The sequence below is a fragment of the Notolabrus celidotus genome, chromosome 11 (genome assembly GCF_009762535.1).
Source record: "Notolabrus celidotus isolate fNotCel1 chromosome 11, fNotCel1.pri, whole genome shotgun sequence".
Lineage (NCBI taxonomy): Eukaryota > Metazoa > Chordata > Actinopteri > Labriformes > Labridae > Notolabrus > Notolabrus celidotus.
Genome location: NC_048282.1, coordinates 3,604,217 through 3,623,613, shown reverse-complemented (window position 1 = coordinate 3,623,613; position 19,397 = coordinate 3,604,217). Strand labels below are relative to the sequence as shown.

General features: G+C 40.5%; 1 protein-coding gene across 2 annotated transcripts in view; it reads right to left on the bottom strand.

The window, feature by feature from the left end:
* Positions 1–595: 595 nt before the first annotated feature.
* mgll (monoglyceride lipase) overlaps positions 596–19,397 on the bottom strand; it is an 80,060-nt gene continuing 61,258 nt past the window's right edge. For both annotated transcript variants that reach the window (XM_034694927.1, XM_034694926.1), the window contains 4 exons: positions 16,259–16,369; positions 15,637–15,726; positions 10,754–10,969; positions 596–8,356 (listed from right to left, as the gene is read on the bottom strand). In XM_034694927.1, coding sequence (XP_034550818.1) covers positions 8,225–8,356; positions 10,754–10,969; positions 15,637–15,726; positions 16,259–16,369 — 549 coding nt within the window. In that variant the 3' untranslated portion in view covers positions 596–8,224. The remainder of the gene's footprint in view (positions 8,357–10,753; positions 10,970–15,636; positions 15,727–16,258; positions 16,370–19,397) is intronic.

Sequence of the window (19,397 nt, the reverse complement as noted above, 5' to 3'; positions counted from 1 at the left end):
CATGGTATACTTTTTACAGATTTCCAGTAAGGGTTTCTAAATGAACCTGATGTAACAGAATGTACTCCTATGTACTTTGAATACTTCATTATTTTTAAAAGCAAGTACTTCAGGACTTTAACTCAAGTAATAATCTGACAGAGCAACCTTCACTTGTATTGGAGTAATATTTGACCAGGAGGATCCATACTTTGACTTCAGTCATGGAACTGTGTACTTTGTCCACCACTGAAAAAGAGTCAGTTGAGGTAGTTCAGGCATCTGAAAAGGAGGCCTCCTTTGGAGGTGTTGCAGGCATGTGCACCTCGGAGGAGGCCTCAGTGTAGACAGAGCTCGGTGGAGGGATAATATATCCCATCTGGCCTGGGAGCGCCTTGGGATACCCCAGAAGGAACTGAAAAAAGGTTGCTACAAAGAGGGATGCTTATATCGCTGTCCCCACGACCCGATCTAGTTGCTGATCTGCATACAACAATCATTCCCAAAAGCACGCTAGTTTCACAAATAAATAACACTTCAGTTTTGATCTGAAAGGCTCGATGTTGTACAGTTTTCATTCCTGTTTCTAATCTGTGAAATGACTGGAGCCAGGCTGTGAAGTTAAAGAGTCATATAGTTTATTCTGTCAGAGAGTTTGGACATTATGAACATTCCAGTAACAGGTAGAATGAATTTCAGTGTTTTAGAAGTAAACCCAGTATTACATTTTATATACATCTTATATACAATAATTCATCACACCTGAATCAAACGGTCTGATGCTGATACTCAACACAGGACAGTGTGAAATTTGGTCATTCTTCACATTGGAGCTAAAGTTTGCAGTACATTATCTATGGTGATGTCTGTTTTTGATTCGTTGAGTATCAGCACATGGCTCTTTAAATCAAGTACAATTAGCTAATTAGAAAACTGTTGAAAGACACAACACCTAACTTTACAAGGAAGACTGAAGAATGTGATGTTGGTCCATGATGTGCTGCCTGTCAACTTCAACTGTCTTAATCCTTTTTTGTTAATGCACGATCACGTCAGGGTGTGATTTATATTGTTTCCACAAAACATGATGGAGAAAGAAACACATTCTTTTCTCTACCACACCAACACAGATCCTACATTTACATTCCTACCATTTGTGTATGTGAAGGTTTTGAATGAATGCTTACAAAAGTGCAGATAAGTTGCAGCACAAGTCATTAAAAACATGGTACAGGAAAATAAACCCAGAAAAAAACATGCAACCTTTTGACCCTTTAGGGTTATTGATTTAATCTATTAGTTTACCTATATTCAAAGCGTGTGCATCGTCTTTTTTATAAAAGCCTTCAGATTTCTCAACATTACAATGTTGTATATATATAATAATGGCAATGCAATCATCCCATACAAAAGAAAAAAAACCATACTTCTGATTTTATCACAACCCATGGAAAGGTCTTCCTGTTCTATAATCAAACCACTTGGAATAAATTGTAAATAGCACAGTTTGCAACCAAGCAGGACTAAACCCTCACCCCCTTTTGTCCCTGTGTGGTTATTCGGAGTAAAAGATGACAAGCGGTTAAAGGAACTTGTAATATAATACGCTGTGACTTCAGAGCCTATTCTGAAAGACACGCAGAGAGAGTTTTAGACTGAAGATCACTAATCGGATTGAATTTTATACAGACATAAAAAAGGAGGACAAGCAGACACGCACATCTACGGAACGAGAAACAGATGTGAGGACAGGCAGAGAGAAAACAGAGAAACAGTACACGCTCATACTCTGAAACACATTCATCATAGTTATAAGGCACAAACAGCACTAATCCATCATCTAAAAATAAACACACAATAAATATTCCCATAGAAATCTACGTAGTCGTGTGACTCAAGGCTTGTTGCTTGAGAAAACCTGATATGTGCACTATCCTGTTTGATTTGAGATGTATCAGAGACACTTTAAGCATCTAAATGTGCATTCATTTGAAGTTCCTTTTAATCAAAGTTCCTGAAAGGTGAGGATCTGAAACAATATCACCCTGGTTGTTAAGATCCTGCAACAAACAAAAGCATTATAATCTCAGATGGTTTTAACATTCATAGCTCTGTGACAAACAGCAACAAGACAAGTGCATTCAACATGATGTCGACTTCAACAGTGGTATTTTACCCTGGTATTACACGCAAAACCAGATCAGAAACATTGTGAATACATTTTGGGGAATGCTGACTGTGCATACACTGAACCAGATTCAAAGTATCATGGAGCTTTAAGTCAGTAAAAATGGCACAATATGACTGCTGTATGGTGTAAAAAGTGCTCACAATGAGTAATCAGTATATAGTAGCCTATACATAAAATCATTTCCTATAAATACTCTAGACAGGATAAATAAACATTTGTAAAAGTACTGATTTTTGTATTTCCATCAACATTAGTTATCAATGCTGTGCTATTATACAGTGTATTACAATTATGTTCAGCAAATCAATTATCCTTCTTCATAAAAACAGATTTCAAAAAGCTCCAAAATGCATGATCTGAAAAGAGCAGCTGCTTTTCCAGATGCCAACAAAAGACACATTATTATAAACTCAGGTGTAACAGCTCGGATCGTCGGTATTTAACAGACGTGATGATGAACTCTTTCAGTTCCTGCTGTACACTGACATGACCTCATCCATGCAAACTGTGCACTGAAGCTTCCCAGCACAGTAATCTCATAAAGCAACAGATAGACCTGCCTGTGTTGCTGCTGCCGCTGCTGCTTAGTCCTCCATCATATATAACAGCTATTTTCTTAGAAACAGTCATAAAGTCGAGTTAGAAGGAACAACACAACACCTAATCCTGCAGCCTAAGTAGATAAAGCACTTTCCTGCCATCTTCGATAATATAGACCTGCTGTCCTTAATTAAAAAAGATATTAACAGTCAAGTTGATTATCACATATTAACAGAGCATTTGCCTGGACATGGCTATTTCTCAGTATGGAAACCTGCTTTCATTTCATGCTCATGTAAAGAAGCATGCCTGTAGAAAAGGGTGGCAACATGGCCACTAAATGGATGCAAACTCCTTTTTCAACCATAGTTTTTATTTCTTTAACTACAATCTTTTAATTTCTTTAACAAATTGTGTTTTAATGATTTTTTTTTTTTTTACTAATTTTATTTTCTTGATCTGAGATTTTAAAATATTTCATGTTTTCATGCTTATGTCATATTTTAAATTGGGTATTTTCTTACAAGGTATGGCGTTATGGAATTAACCTGATTTTGGATCTACAATTAGATGTTGGGCTGTCGGGCACCCTGCCGGGTGTTAATGGGTCTGAGTCAGCTTCGGGCTGCGACTCGACACAGAAAAGACTCAATGTGTGAGTCTGAATCCTTGGGAAGGAGTTCTGAGATGAATCGAATGAGTAAAGGTTCATTTCGGTTCAGACAAGATCAGTTGTGATTCTGTGTCCGGTGAAGGGGGCTGATTATTTATAATAATCCCTCCTAATTTAAATAAATAATAAGACCCAACACTATTTACTATGTACATTAATTTACAGAGAGAGAGTAGCTCAAACATAACTGTGCTTATATAAAATGTAAATGTTTGAAATGTTTGCTGTATGTTCTTGTTGATTGTTACTGTTCTGGTTTTTGTTTTTGTGCCTTGGATCAGGGATTACTTTACATGGCTTTACAAGATGTGAGTGTTTTGTCAGGGAATGCCCCTTTAAGGCAGGACAATCTCTGAGGATAATATATATATATATATCCATCTATCTTTAATCTCTCTCTCTCTGCTAAAATGTCAATGGCGTGTTTTTCTTACAGCAGCCTCATATGAATTCAGTGAGCGTGCTCAGCTCTTGTTATTCACTGTGAACTGATGAGGCTAATTGTTTGCTCTCTTATCAGGGCGCTCACACAAAAGGGAATTCTGAGAGCAGCAGAATGGACAACCGGCTCTGAAAGCGCAGCAGCGTCAGCCGCACATGCTGAACTGTTAACAAATACACATCTTATGAAAAATGAAAAAAAGGAGCTGCCATGGTTACTGACAGCTTCTCTCCTCTCACTCTCTCTCTCTCACTCTGAGGGTTAATGACTGCAGTAACATGCACTCCTGTGGTCTGACAGGGATAGCCTCTGAAAGTCTCTGCTTCACAGGATCCTGTGAGGCTGGTTTCATTGTGCTTTAACAGGGAGTATTGAGCCTTTGTGTGTGTGCTGCGCCTTCCTGCAGCCCAATCAGGAGGAGATTGTGTTTGAAGTGCTTGTGGTATAAACCCCTGCAGCTCGGGTGGAGGTGAAGGGTCTGGATCCCACTGGGACTGACAAACACCTCACTGCTCAATCTGGATCTGCACCCACTGCAATGTGACCTCACATTTTGTCTGGCAATAACACCCACTGATGCCTCGGAGAACAGACACGGAGAAAGGAAGGGCTTACATCCTGATACCCTGTTTAAACCTGACGTTGAATTTCTTATGAGAAGCATTTGTTATTATTATCATTTTTTTAAGTTGTGTTTTTGGGCATTTTTGTCTTTTTAATGACAGGACAGCTGAAGAGAGACAGGATATGGGGGAGTAGAGAGCGGGGGAAGACATGCAGCAAATTGCCAACTGGCCGGGAGTCGAACCGGCGACCTCTGCGACGAGGACTGTACCCTCTATGCATGGAGTGCTTAGACCACAAGGCCACCAGTGCCCCAAGAAGCATTTCTATCTATTTTTTAAATGTGTATGAGTTGTAAATGTTATTCTGCTTCCCTTTGGCATTAAAAGACAACATATGACTTTGGGTGATTGAAACAGGATGATCAAAATATCAGGGTTGTAAATGGTTCAAAAAGGTGAGAAGGTGTCTGAAGCTTAATTTCTGGGAGTGATAACAGATGATAAACTGACCTGGAAACCACATTCAGATTATATAAAGGCGGGGCCAAAGACAGTTTGGATTCTGCCTCTCTGTTCGCTTGTTCTTCCATATTTTAGTTATTGCTCTGAGGTACGGGACAACACGTATATAACCGATACCGAACCTTTGTATGTGTTACAGAAAAGAGCAACCAGACTTATAAATAAGGTGAATGCGAGAGAACATGATAACATGTTGAAATGTAAAGATCTAGATCATTTATAATCGTTATAAGTTATGTTAAAAGCCCAAAACAGATCTACAGAAGTTGTTTGAGTTTAGATCTCATGAGAAGGGTCAGAGACGGGAATTTAGTTTTAGAAATCCACACCACAGACTGTATACATAAGGGGCATCTTTGCACTTCCGAAGCCTCTCAGTGGGTTTAAATATCAGTGTCTGACAGTGCAGATGCTTGAATCCACGTTAGAACAAGGGGCTCTGTGAATCTCAGAACAAAGAGTGCTGGTCACCACAGCAACTTAATACAAAACACGGGTGAAACAGGGTGACACGGGGTGAGATAGAGAGAGCGACAGAGTGAGAGAGATTAAGGGTGAGGAAATAGAAAGTCAGCGCAGGCATCAAGCCAGAGACTCATCTCGCTCTGTCGGTGTTGCTGTGAAACATTCTACCTCGCGCCGGCCTGCTGCTGTGGTTACATCACACTGTGCTTTCCTTCCTCTCTCTGCATGAACTCAGGGGGGATAGAGAGACGTCTCCCTTTAAGAGAAGGATTTACGGTGGATGTATTTTCTGTTGGACAAACAGACTCTTATTGTGTCTGAACTACCAACAGCACCATGTTTGATCCCTTATCATGTCTAACACGAGGCTGGGCGAGTACACTAAAACTCTTCACCTGAGCTGCTGACACACATGCTTGATAAACAGGTAGGGACAGCTGAGTGCTTGCTGTAAAACGTTCTAATTATAGTCTCTTTGCCAGTATTACACGGTTAGCTCAGTGTGTGTCTGTCCAGCTGGTAATCAACAGCCATCAAAACAGAGGCGACTGGGACATTATTGCTATAACTTCTTTGAGCGCCTATTCTTAAAAATTTGAGAATTAGTCTCAAAATACTGAGAAGAAAAAAGTGTTAGCTGGACCAGGGCTTTAGCTATTCTTACTTTAAGGAATTATCCAAGGAAGTGAGATTTAAAAAACCTCATGCTGCACTCATCCTATTTATAATTTCGTGATGATGAAACATCTGGCGAAAGCTTTGACTACATTTCAATGGTCAAGAGTCCAAGGTCTCTCAGTTTTCCTCCATAACATGACTAAAAAGGAGATTACTCAAACATATTTAGTCTCTGTAGGCCTCATTTGTACAACTTTCCTGTGTATATGCATGCAATTATGACTAAAATTAGATTATTTTTAACTTGAACACATGTTCAGATTCCTACTGTGGCAACTAGTGGTAGTAATGCATGCAGTAGGGATGGGCATTTCAAGCCAAAATACTATTCAATAATCATTGGAATCTATTAGACGATTATTAGAATAATAAAATCTCTGCTAGTAGCGGGCACTGACAGCGTCTGTCTGGATCTTTATGTCAGTGTTTCTGTGTTTACATGTTACAGCCATGCTCAGTCTCTGGAAATACGTGTGTAGTAGCGTGAGATTCAGAAACTGAGAAAAAAGCAGTGACTGTAGCTAATGTTTTCTTCTTATTTTCCTATTTAATGCAGTTAGCATTCTTCTTCTGTTTGCTAATGCGGTTAGCAAACTGCTTTAAGACGCTCTATAGCCACCGTCTGGCGGGAATACTGTATTACAACCAGGGACCGATAAAATTGATGAAAAATTGTACTTTTAAAATGAGAAAATATTCAAAGTAACTCTTGCTCTTTGCTTCTGCCTCTATTTCCCACCATAGACTGCATAAATAATGGATGTAGTATCCGTGATGTCACTCATCTGTTTCTGAAGCGCTGTTTTGAAGCCGATTGTCGGTGGCAGCCATATTGGAAATGCTGAACTCATCCAAAAGAGTGTAAGGTAAAGAGGCAGGGATTGAGCCTCCTAACCAACTTTTGAGCCGTTTTTTGAACCAGGCTGTAAACATGTTTATTTCTGCTGTAAAGATCGTCTTCTTTGAATGGGTGTGTATGTGGTTTCTGGTGTTTCTGCAGCCAGCCTCAAGTGGACACTCCATGAACTGCAGTTTATAACACTTCCGCATAGGCTTCATATTTTGAGACCGGAGGTTGCCGCTTGATTCAAACAGGGAACCCAAAGGTCAAAGGTCACACAGATGGAAGACCTTTTGACATTTGCTTGTGCTTCTATTTCCCAACTACAGAGAGCAAAAAGTACAGCTTCATCTATTAATCTGCATCCTCTCCTTTTCCATATAGTCTTTAATATGGTCAGAGAAAGATATTAAATAATGGAATGATAATGTGTATGAGTGCTGTGACTATGATTATAAAACAATTTAGGTGGAATTTTCAAACTTTTTGGAAAAATCACTACAAGACTTTGCGGCGTGGCACTGAGTGACTCTGTGAGGCTGCTCCTGTCAGAGGTTCTGCTCTGGTTAATTTCAAACAGAGCGATCAGGATGGAGAGAGAGGAGGCTGCTTAATCCTTACTACCAGAAATATGAATCAGGAATGAAACCTCCTTCAAACCGAGCACACGGAAAACTGTCTCTGTGACGGCTTTGTGTCAACCGATATCATCTACACTCATGTGTTGAGACTGTAAAGCGAGCTGTTAAATATTCACTGTGCAGTGAAGCTGATCCTGACCTCTGACCTCTCTAATAATGGAGGATAGGGAAGAAGGAAATGCTGCGGTGCGTATAAATGACCAGTTACATTTCTGAAGATCTGTTCTGTTTGAACCATGAGGAAATAAAACTCTGTTATTGCACTTTAAAGTGGAGCATCCTTTAGCATAAACTTGACTTCACTTGAGCTTCAGCTCGGTCTAATAACAGCTTATTTTAAATGGTAAATTATGAGCAAACAAGCAAACTGCCTTGAACACACAAAGCCTATCCCTGATCATAAATGCTGCTGGCTTCAAAAATATGTGTATACAAATATAAGTGATTTCTGGCCCCATCATCCATTAACCCAGTGTAACGCAGGCTGATTGATACGTACAAAGGAGGGTGGATATATTCTCTTTGTCAACAGTATATGCTCCGAGGCTAAAATCAGTAACTTTATATAAAAAGGAAAGAGGAGAACGTCAGTCTATAGGCCCAAAGTGTTTCCCAGAACAGAGAGGAGGAGTATTTTAAGACAGACTACTGGAATGTGAGCAGGCCTCGTTGGCAGTGGCGTTGTTCTACGAGCCCTGCGGTTGCTGCGTTGTATTCACCGGGAGTCGTTCTGTAATCCAGCCGGACACCTCCTTCAGCACGGACTCGGCCACCTCAGGGAGGTCCTGGTGAAGCGAGTGGTAGCCTCCCTCGTAGATCTGACCAGGAGAGACGGGAGAGAGAAGGTAGATATTTAACACGGGTTTAGACTGAGTCTGATTAATGACCTCTCCTATTTGAAGATCAGAAACAGATGCTTTTCTGTGTCCAGCTGATTTCCTGATACACTTTGAGCTCTCACACCTCATGAGCAGCGTCTGATTAAACACATGCCTCATGTTGCTGCAACAGTTAGTGCAAAGAAAATAAGTCAATACTCTGCCTACTTCTTCTCACGTATCTCAGCTCGAGTTTCACTTTTGTTTTTTGTCGTTAGTAGATCATGCTGTAAAACTTGTGAGAGACGAATGTGTAAACTTCCTTCTTTGTGGGCACTGTCTTACAGAGGAGGAAGAATTTAGCAGCCTCCAGTTTATCTGCCACTTCATTATCTTCTTTCAATAATTAGACAACTTTATGGCCAAATTCAAAGACAAGATCCGGATCTGATAGTTTTCTATTCTAGTCAATGTGTTAACTTCCACTGGATCCGCTCTGCTGATCCAGCAGGTCAGAGCCCTCAGGATCAGATACACAAGACTTCTATTTTTGCCGGATGCTGGAGCACGACGCATCAATCTCAACAGAGCAGATGGAGCGGGACAGGAAGTCAGGCACCAAAACAAAATGAAAACATCCGGTTAATTTTCAGAATAAAACACTCTGTGTTATCACCAGATCGTATTTCACTTAACTACAACAACAAACCGTCATGATGAGCGGTGCCAGGCCTGGAGTCAACAGGTCAGAGGTTTTCAGAGGACCAGAAAGACAACATGGATGAGGAGAGGAGGAGGAGAATCCTTGATTCAGTGATTACAGCGGGAAAACCTCGGTCACATGACTCCAGCTGTCCGGCGGTCCTGCTCCGTGCTGCGTTCTGAAAACCCAACCAGTAGGTGTTGATGGATGAGAGAGCACGGAGCCAGACCACAGTGGATCAAAGACGGACCGGACACAGATCTGGTGGAAGTCCTGTGTTATGATTTAAAAACTTTAACTTGGCTTCTTCTTGGCTGACATAGCTGAGCTGGGTTTTCATCTTTCAAATGCAGATATAAAGCCACAGAGCAACCAGCCTTCATACAGAATGATTGTATCACTGCTTAAAGTTGCAGTTTCTGTATCAGTCAGATGCAAAACCATCAACTTTTCTTCCCTGTTACAAAAGAGAAGTGGTGCAAAAACAACCCTGAGTATATGTTTGTGGTAAAGTGCAGAACAAATGAAGCAGCAATGACTGGATGTAAAATTAAGCCATATTTAGTTTTCATGGCCTTAAATCGTGGAGTAGCCTCTCACTCAATCAAGAACAGCAAATTTACATGGCGCCCCATACAAATTCACATTACCGCCTAGCGGAAGTACCAAAATAAAAGCTTCATAAAGCGATACAGATATCCCAACCATTGTCTGTCAGTCCACAAAGAGATTTCACAACACTCAGAGACAGAACTGACCCAGTCTATGGTGCGGACAAGCTAAGTTGCTATTGCTAAGTCTGTATCGCTTTATGAAGCTTTTATTTTGGTATGTCCACTAGGTGGCAGTGTGAATTTACATATTAGCTAAATATTTAGGATTGCAGTGCAATATTTAACATTTATATTTAACATTTATATTCATATTTTACATTTATATTTAAATTTAACATTTAGATTAAACACTAAACATTTATATCTATATTTGGATTTAACAATGATTTTAACCTATTTTTTTTTCACAGCAAAATTAAATGTGAAGAAAATCACAAATATTCCTCTAAATGAGATAAAAAGTGACTTTATTCCCTCTATGTTTTTATGATGTTTTGGAGCTGAATGTGGAGAAATGCTGCTGTTGTTTTCAGTGTGCACAACTTTACAAACAGCGCCCCATATAAAAGAGCAGCAATGCATTCACAAATATGCATTATAGATACAAGATTGGATCACTGTGAGCCAGCAGAACAGTCCAGTGTGTGCTGGTCTGAGTGTGTGAGTATGTGGATCTCCTGATTAGTGTTTACCTTTTGCATTCATGCGACATTGTAACGCACTAAAATGATACACTAGGACACCAATATGGTGCTGGCATGGGATCAATATGAAAGCACTTTGAGCACTTTGGGCTGCATGTTTGCATGAAAGTTGCTCTATAATCTGTTGTATTACATTTGTCATTTTAATTGTGTTCTTTTATGCTTGTCTGAATGTCTCCAATGCTTTTAATGTATTAATGTAAAGCACATTGAGTTGCCCTCGTGTATGAAATGCGCTATACAAATAAAGCTGCCTTGCCTTGCCTAAGTAATGTTATTAATAATATCAGTGTTACTATTTACTATTTCTAAATCTATTTCTTTCTATAATTTTGAAGATCAATCATTGAATACTCAGCAAACACATCACCCTCACTTTTAATGTCTTATCTGAGCTGGCCGCCTTCTCCTGCATCATCTTGGAGCCGTTGATGTCACAGAGTTTGTCCTCATCCCCGTGCAGGAGATAGAAGGGCCAGCTGATGGTCGGGATCTCCTTCTCGATACGCGCTGCCGCCCCCATCAGCTGAATACCCATCGACACCCGCAGGCCGCCGTGGTAGTTCAGCTCATCCGATTCATACTCCTTCACCTGGCAGGAAGAGGAAAGGAGTCATTAACAGAGTTTGCACATGACCCCCTTTGATGCAGGGCAGACTCTGATCAGACTTTTGGGCGTTTTCTTCTTCTCCTCTTTTACTTTGGGTTCATTGACTTCATTTGGACTCTTGTTTTTCACAAAATCAGCTGAAACGAGCAAAACCATTCTTTCACAACTTTTCCTTTAATAGTTGCAAACACAAGTGTCTAACTGAAACACAACATTTGTCTTTGTCTTTTGAGCAACATAGTTTGTGGACGATGAGAAAGCAGCACTGTGAGCCTTGTGTTTATGTGATGAGAATCTCTATCAAATAAGTAGAATACGCTTCAGAGTTAGATCCAAATAAGGAAGAACGTCAGGAGAAGAAATGTTCTCGTGGGAGCCGGGAGCTATAAACATTAAAAGAATCCTGGGAATAAATATTAGAGTTGGCAAGTTAGAGTAAGGATTTAAAATAAATGGATGGAGAGAAACTGAAGAGAAGGAGAACAGACACAGAGAGATGAGGCAGATCTTTTTCTTCACTACACTTTAAATCGGAGCAGAACAGCAGAAGATGTTTAATAATCCTCTGACATTAAACATGATTACTTTCATACACGCTCTCCCATCAGTCACTCTCTGGAGGTTCTGTTAAGCTCACATGTAAACACAGCTGATGGCCCACTCTAACAGGAGCAGCCTCTCTCAGGCCACATGTGTTTCTGCTTTGAATAATAAATGACTGTAAGCTGAGCGGTGACGCTGCGCGACCTGCTCAGCAGCTCAGAGGACTCACTGACACTCACAGACATGGTTTCCTTAAAGTGAGGGGTCATGCCTTGCAACAAAATATGTAAGCATGTAATATAATATAAGACAAGCTTAGAAGTATTTTATAAAATATGAGTGATTCTGGGCTTTTGTGTCTGGCTGGGTGTGAGATATATCCATAATCACAAAGAATCCTGTTTGCACTTTAAAGCATGAGTTACTGTCTACACCGTACTATCAGCGTCACAATGCATCAAATCTGTAGCTATGCTTTGGACTGCACTGATGGATCTCTAAAATGTAACTTCACACTGAGACTACAGCAGCTACTAAAGGAAGCAACTTCACCACAGAACTAGGGCCTTTTCCCCTGAACTACGTGCGTTTTGACTGGTGGACCCAGGGTCTAAATTTAGTTCAGGGGTAGATAATCTCCCCCCTACAAAGCCCCTGCTAGGGGGGTAGTACTTTTCAAAGGTCCCAGGACTTTCAGGGGGCGGGGCCTGCAATGCTGAATGTGTCTGATTGGTAGATTAACCGCAGTGTTTTTATTCCTCCCTCCGTCCACAATAACATCACACACATCTGTGATTCTCTTGATTTCTCTTTCTTTCATTAGTTTTTATTTGTTCTATCTTTTTTGTATGTGTGTGTACTTTTCAAAAGAAGAAGCTGTGATTCTCTTGATTTAGCAGCTTGTAACAGTAGTCTTCTCTCAGCTCAGCGTGAATGCGTTTCCCCCGGTGTTACAGTTTTAAAAGTGACCCTGTAAACTGGAGACCTTCAGCTGAACGTGTCAGTGTTTGTGGAGTTTACACAGCTGTTGAAACACAGAGGGAGTTCCTGGGAATGCAAACTAGTTTAGTTTTTATTAAGATTTCAAAATATCCTCATCAGATATTTAATGATCGTCTAAAGACGTTTATGAGGGATGCATCCGTCTGAAAGTCTCCAGTTAAACCAAAACACTGTCTGATCTCTGCCACGGCTTTTTGAGTTCAAAAGGATTTTAAAGCCGTGTTGAAACGTCTTTGCTACATTTTGCAATATGACTGCATGACAGGGACATCAAACTATGATTGATCAGGACGGACTGTAAAGCCTTCTCTAAGTTCTAACTTCTAAAGACTTTTGAAAGTGGACTTGTATTATCTTATATTACATGAGTTGGCTTTAATATTGATGCAACAAACATATCATTTTATTGTTAAAGTTCAATCAAGCGTGAGTGATTTGTCACTACTACATTTACAGTGTGTTACCGTAATCCAGTGTTTCTTAATCTGGGGTTAGCACACTTCACAAGGTCACAGGTGATATTTCCTGACATGCAAACAAAAGATCTGTCATATCTTTGCATTTTCAAAACACATTGAGTAATTGTGACTCTTTATTGTAATGACACGATGGGGAACTTCAGAAGGAACATTTTGCTGCGGAGAAAACTCTCATTTAATTTAACCAATCAGGCTGTTAATTGCACAAATGACTTCCTGCTTTCAGTAATCCATCATGGGTTGAATCAACTGTGTCTCAAACTGTTTTCACGTGCACTACATTCTTCAAAGTTTTAGAGAACTTAAGAACAGGTTGAGCTTGCATGTGTGAGCTCAAGATGCTGATCTTTTCACCAACTTTAAGTAGACTTTTTCCTGCCAGCTCCTTGGTACTGTTTCCACAAGAGGTCCATGTGAGAACACAGCAGGAAGATGTCAGGTAAATTCCCCCTGAGCGAGGGGGAAGGTGTCCCGTTTGATCATGGAGCACATAATGTAGCTGCTTTATAATAGCTGCTTTCACACCTACAGCTTGCTTGCTTTTTCCTGAATCAGATGAAAAAAAGTATACACACTGCATTTTTCCCTTGGGTTGTTTTGTGTTCACATTCCTGTATTGCAAAGCAGGCCAAAGCACACAGCATCCGAGGACTGACCTTACATCATTACATCACAAGGCGTAGGTAAACAAATGCCGCACATGTACTGGTCTGACTTTGCAAAGTGAGAAACCAGTGTTTCAGTTTGAAGAGTGACACTGTAATCTGTTGACAGCTTTTATAACAGTTTTTGAAATGCAGAGCGAGTCCTCGTGAAGGCATCTTAGTTTATCTTTGTATCATGGTGTCAAAATACTCATCAGATATGTCTTCAGAAGGAACTAAAGGAATTCCAAAGAGAGGCTTTTGGTCGCAAGTCGCCAAGGTCACCATTTACACCAATCAATCAGACTTTATAAAGCGTGTTTCATATTACACATTGTGACACAAAGTGCTGTAAATAAAAACAACTTAAATTATAATTTAAAAAAAAGAAGATAAATATAAAAATAAAAATAAGGGGCGCTGGTGGCCTAGCGGTCTAAGCGTCCCACGTATGAAGGCTATAGTCCTCGTCGCAGAGGTCGCCGGTTCGACTCCCGGCCGGTCGACCATTTACTGCATGTCTTACCCTGCTCTCTGCTCCCCACATTTCCTGTCTCTCTTCAGCTGTCCTCTCCAATGAAGGTGAAAAAAGCCCAACAATTAAAATAAAAATAAAAAGACCCTCCATCCTAATCCCAACCCAACCCCAAACCCACCCCACAATCCTAAAGTTAAGAACACAATATATGCAATAATAATAAAACTAAAATAAATAAATAAATGAAAAATAAAAAAGAAGTTGAACGAACTGAGGAAACACTCTCATGATATCTTAATGATGAAAAACTGAAGGTAAAATAAGATGTTAAAACTCAACACAGGAAATTAAACTCACCAAAATAAAACACATTTCTAAGATAATAAAACACTAAAATATTAAACCAGTAAAAGAAAATAAGATGCTATACTTCAAATAAAATAAATAGATAAATAAATAAACAAATAAAAAGTGACTAAAACGAACTAGATAATACATAAATGAATAAATAAATAAATAAATAAAGTAAGGTGAAATAAAACTGTTATAAGAATAAACTAAAAAGGTTGGTCTTAAGTTTGCTTTTAAAAATGTTTATGCTCTGCACCAAAACACCAGCTTCAAGAATCTGACCAAATTGACCCAGTTAACCTACTACAAACTTGTTGTTGCAAGGAGGTCAAATGACTCATTGAATGAGCATATTTAATAAATGCTGGCCGACACTCACAAAAACACTATGCAGAGGGAAAATGAGACTGTGAAGCAATGGCGTAAGGACTACCCTGCGATGATCTGTGCTTTGATGCAGTTTTCTGTACTACAATATGAACACAAAACATTTCTTTCATCTGAATAGGAACAAAGCAAACAAGCTTTAGTTGTGAAAACAGCCGAATATTGTACCTGTGAGATAATGACACTACAACCCCCAACAGATAGTTAAAAGCAGAAGCTGCAGGATGTGGGATCCTATTGTGATCATAGACAGTTTCTGAGAGGCCCTCGATGTTGAGTAAATAACTAACAGATGCATGCAGGTAGGAAATAAGTCTAACTGTGCAAAAACCACAGCACACTCTCACAGGCACAGATACGTGCACATAGAGGAGAGCAGACGTGCCTTGCTGGTTTCTGGTCTCCTGTGTGGTTCATCACATGGGGACAATTCAAAAACTGTTACACTCACAAAAACAGCTAATTCAAACTACACTTCATCATTTAGTGTGTTGCTTTGTCCTCTTGATGACACAGCTAACGCTCCTGTTTTAGTACTTACACATTCAACAACACACCCAAAGTTAAACAACAAAGAGAGACATTATCTTTTTGGAAAGACTTCAAAGTTTGCATTGTTCAATGACATTTCAGTTCCTGACTCTGCTCACGTACTCATAACAGTGCAAAGATCCCCTCGAGACCTCCTAAAACCCCGCCCCCACCTGCTATCTCAATGTGAAACTACACCGCAGCTCTCCCACAGGAGCAGCATCTGTCTCTCACCCGCTTCTGGTCCCGTGAGATCCATTTGGAATCGACTGTCCCCAGAGTGAGGCTGGGCACCACGCGGTTGAGGAGCTTCGCCACAAAAACCTGTAAACAGTGAAAAGCAAAGCAGGCCGAGCGTTTCAGTTCCATTTCACACATCAACACCTCCCTTATGACTGTTTCTATCTCTCTGTCTTTTTTTTTTCTCGCCATCTGCCTGGTGTTACAATGAGACACAGTCTTTAATTTTAGTGTGTACTGTAGAGTCACCTGTTTGCTCCCAGCGGGTCTGTTTATAATGGTGCAGGACTTAAAACACATTTCTTCTTGTTAAAACATGCTAACAAAGACTCAAACAAGTCTCTTATTCCCCTGCTCAGATTCTGACACTGCGCTTGGCCCTGACGGTTGGACACACTTGTATCTGTGATTCAGTAAGAGACAGCTAATAGTGCTCAAGCGGTACTCGGACTGATTCTCCAAACACAGAAAATCAAAGGTGTCAGTATTGTAGTCAAGATCCACAGCAGGGCTGAGTGGAGTAAGATGACTTCAAGTACTTCACTGAAGAGCGTGACTCAATGAGGAGGACGAGAAGAAGTGAAGAGCAGTAGACAGAGAGGGGAAGAAGTTGTACCTTGAATGGTGTGGCCGACTCTGGGTTCATCTGGACCAACGGGGCGATCAGAACCACTCCGGCAAAGTCACTGGGCCTCTCGCACGCTGTCAGGATGGAGATCGCACCGCCCTGAGGAAGACAAGGAGCAACATTTATATTTTGAAATGAACTAGAATTTGATTAGATGAGATATTTTGCCAGATTTAGAAATTGATCCAACTAGGGGTGTAACGATTCATCTACTACATCCATGTATTGATTCATATTCCTATGATCCGACTACATAGATCTGTGCTCGGGAAGTTGGCCTTCTGGACGACATATATGGATCTAACGTCGTTTAAAAGGTAATAAATGGATTGTATCCATACTAGGAAATAACACATTGGATTTAAGCACGGCAGACTTTATATGGATGTGTTTTTTTTACACTTTAAATGATAAAGACGTTAAACGTTACTCAATTCAGGCTGCCTGTCTGTGACGTCATCGCCACAACAAAACATAGCATGGCGGATGGCAGAGGAGAAGTTAATGATCAAGCCACCATTGTGGTCCAGCGTGTGGAAACACTTTGGATTTTGCAAAGACAGAGATGTTCTAAATAAGTCACTCGCTGTTTGTAGGATATGTAAAGGTAAAGTAAAGTTACCACGGCAACACCACAAATCTATCCAACCACCTACTAAGGCGCCATTGGATTTCACACAACGCCGGCCGTCCAGGCGCCTCTTGCAGCGTTCATCAAGGTAACATCAGCTCTGCAGAAGCCTCAGGCCTCTCCAGCATGTTTAGTCAGAGACTAGGACAAAACTCAGCTCGGGCCAAAAACATCACAACAACAACAGGACTCTAGGACTGTCCAGTATCAAGGGATTTATCTCACAGTCACACTGGTGGAATTTTTGGATAAAAAGTTACTGAATCAATTTCAAGTCACTGAATCGTTTTGGATCCTATCGTTCTAAATTAACCAATATCGTCCTTTACTGCTACTACTACTTATTCAATGCAAACACCAAATAGACAAACAGAAAAGGACAAAATCCATCCATCCATCCATCCATCCATTCTTCCATCATCTATAACGCTTAACCCTTCAGGTTCACTGGGCTGGAGCCTGTCCCAGCTGTCACTGATGGGGCAAGAGGCAGAGTGAACTCTGGACAGGTCACCAGTCCATCACAGGGCTAACATATAGACAGACTTACATTCACACGTACACCTATCGGCCATATAGAGTGAGCAGCTAATGTAACATTCATGTCTTTGGACTGTAGAAGGAAGCTGGAGTATCCACAAGGGACTCACACATGCACCAGAGAACATGCAAACTCCACACAGAAAGGCCCAGAGCAGGCGTTCAAACCTTCTTACTGTGAGACAACTGCTGACCACTGCACCACTGTGCAGCCAAAAGTACACAAGATCAATTAGAAATGTTCAAAGTATTGGTTCTTGTATGGATATATTGAGAAAAAATAACCTCTGCTATGTGGAATAAATACAGAGTGATTAAAATGAAAAAGGACTTCATTACAAAGGAATCAATCTGAAGGTTGGTGGTTCAATCCCAGCTCCTGCAGACTCATGCTTAAGTGTCCTTGGGCAAGACACTGAACCCCAAACTGCTCCCTCTGTAGTTCAGCAGTGTGTGAATGTGCATGAATTAGATTAACACTGATGGTCCCTTACTATAGCAGCCTCTACCATCAGTGAGTGAATGTGTTATGAATGGGTGAATGAGACGAGTAGAGTAAAAGAGCTTTGAGTGCTCAGAGAGAGAAGAGACATAGAAGTATCAGACAATTACCATTCAAAGAGAATATTAAATGATGGTTTTGCCAACCTTTCAAATCAACAATTTCAAAGAACGTTCAGGGATCGAAAACATGGAACCTCATTCCACTGACTCCTCCGTTATTAATAACTAACATGAGACGTGTTAATCCGTCTTGTAATTAATCTGTTTCAGAAGTTTAATTTCAGTGGCCCCATGTAACAGTCTCATTTGTTTCAGTGCTCATAATCAGAGTCACATGATACCAGCAGGTCCTGGTAGAACCATGTGACTTTAAGCTGACCTGAAATCAGCATGTTTGATCGGCTCATGATGAACAGGGTTTTAAATGGTTGAGGAAGTCTTTTTTAGAGCACCTGGCTTTTACCCAGAGGTTACACTACCTATGTGAGCACACAGTAACAACTCTTTGTTTCCCCGAGTGTGACTTTAAGTCTAAACTGCTCAACATGATAACAGTCTGGGAAAATTAGCCCATATTTGGCCAATCTGGGAATAACTTCCTTACCAAAAAAATGTCTTCATCAATGTGTTCTTAAAGGTATCTAATAACACATATTGAAAGATTTAAAGGTGACATATCATGCAAAATCGACTTTTTAATGGTTCTCTACCTGAAATATGTTTCCCTGGCATGTCTACAAACCCCCCGAGAATGAAAAAAATCCATTCTGCCCCTGTTCTGATTTCTCCACCTTTCTGTAAATGTGTGTGAAACGAGCCGTTTCAGACTTCAGTGTTTTTGTTACGTAACAACAATATCCGGTCTGTCACGGAGTCAGAGCTCGGAGCTTGCTCAGCCCATAGACTGTATAAAATACAACTCAACTTCTCTGTTTTTCATTACCTGCACAAATGTGTGTTAACAAGGAGCTTAGGAGGGAGGCATGCTAGTTGTAGGCTGTCTTAATAAACACAAATGTCGGTTTGACTCCCCACGTCTGCAGATTTGAAGATCTAGTGGATAATTTTTATTTATCATGGATAAGTGCTAGCGCTAGTTAGCATAGCCACATAGCTACATGTTCGTAGCTGTGTACCAAGACACACGTCAACATACTGACAAATAAAACAACAAGAAACACTAAATCTGTGACCAATGGTTCAGAAAGGTCCTGCTACAGGCGCCTCTCTGTCAGGATCAGATTCTGGATCAGATTCAGAGGGTTGAAGTAACCTGGGTCTGTGAGCAGCCGTGTATATTCAGCCAACATGTAAACATTAGATCAACATGCTGGAGAGCCGAGGCACATCCACTTCCTGAGGGGGCGTGGTCAGAGAGAAAAAAGAGTGTTCTGAGGAGGGCTGAAGAAGAGGGTTTTTCAGACATGCCAAAATCTGATTTCAAAGTGTTTT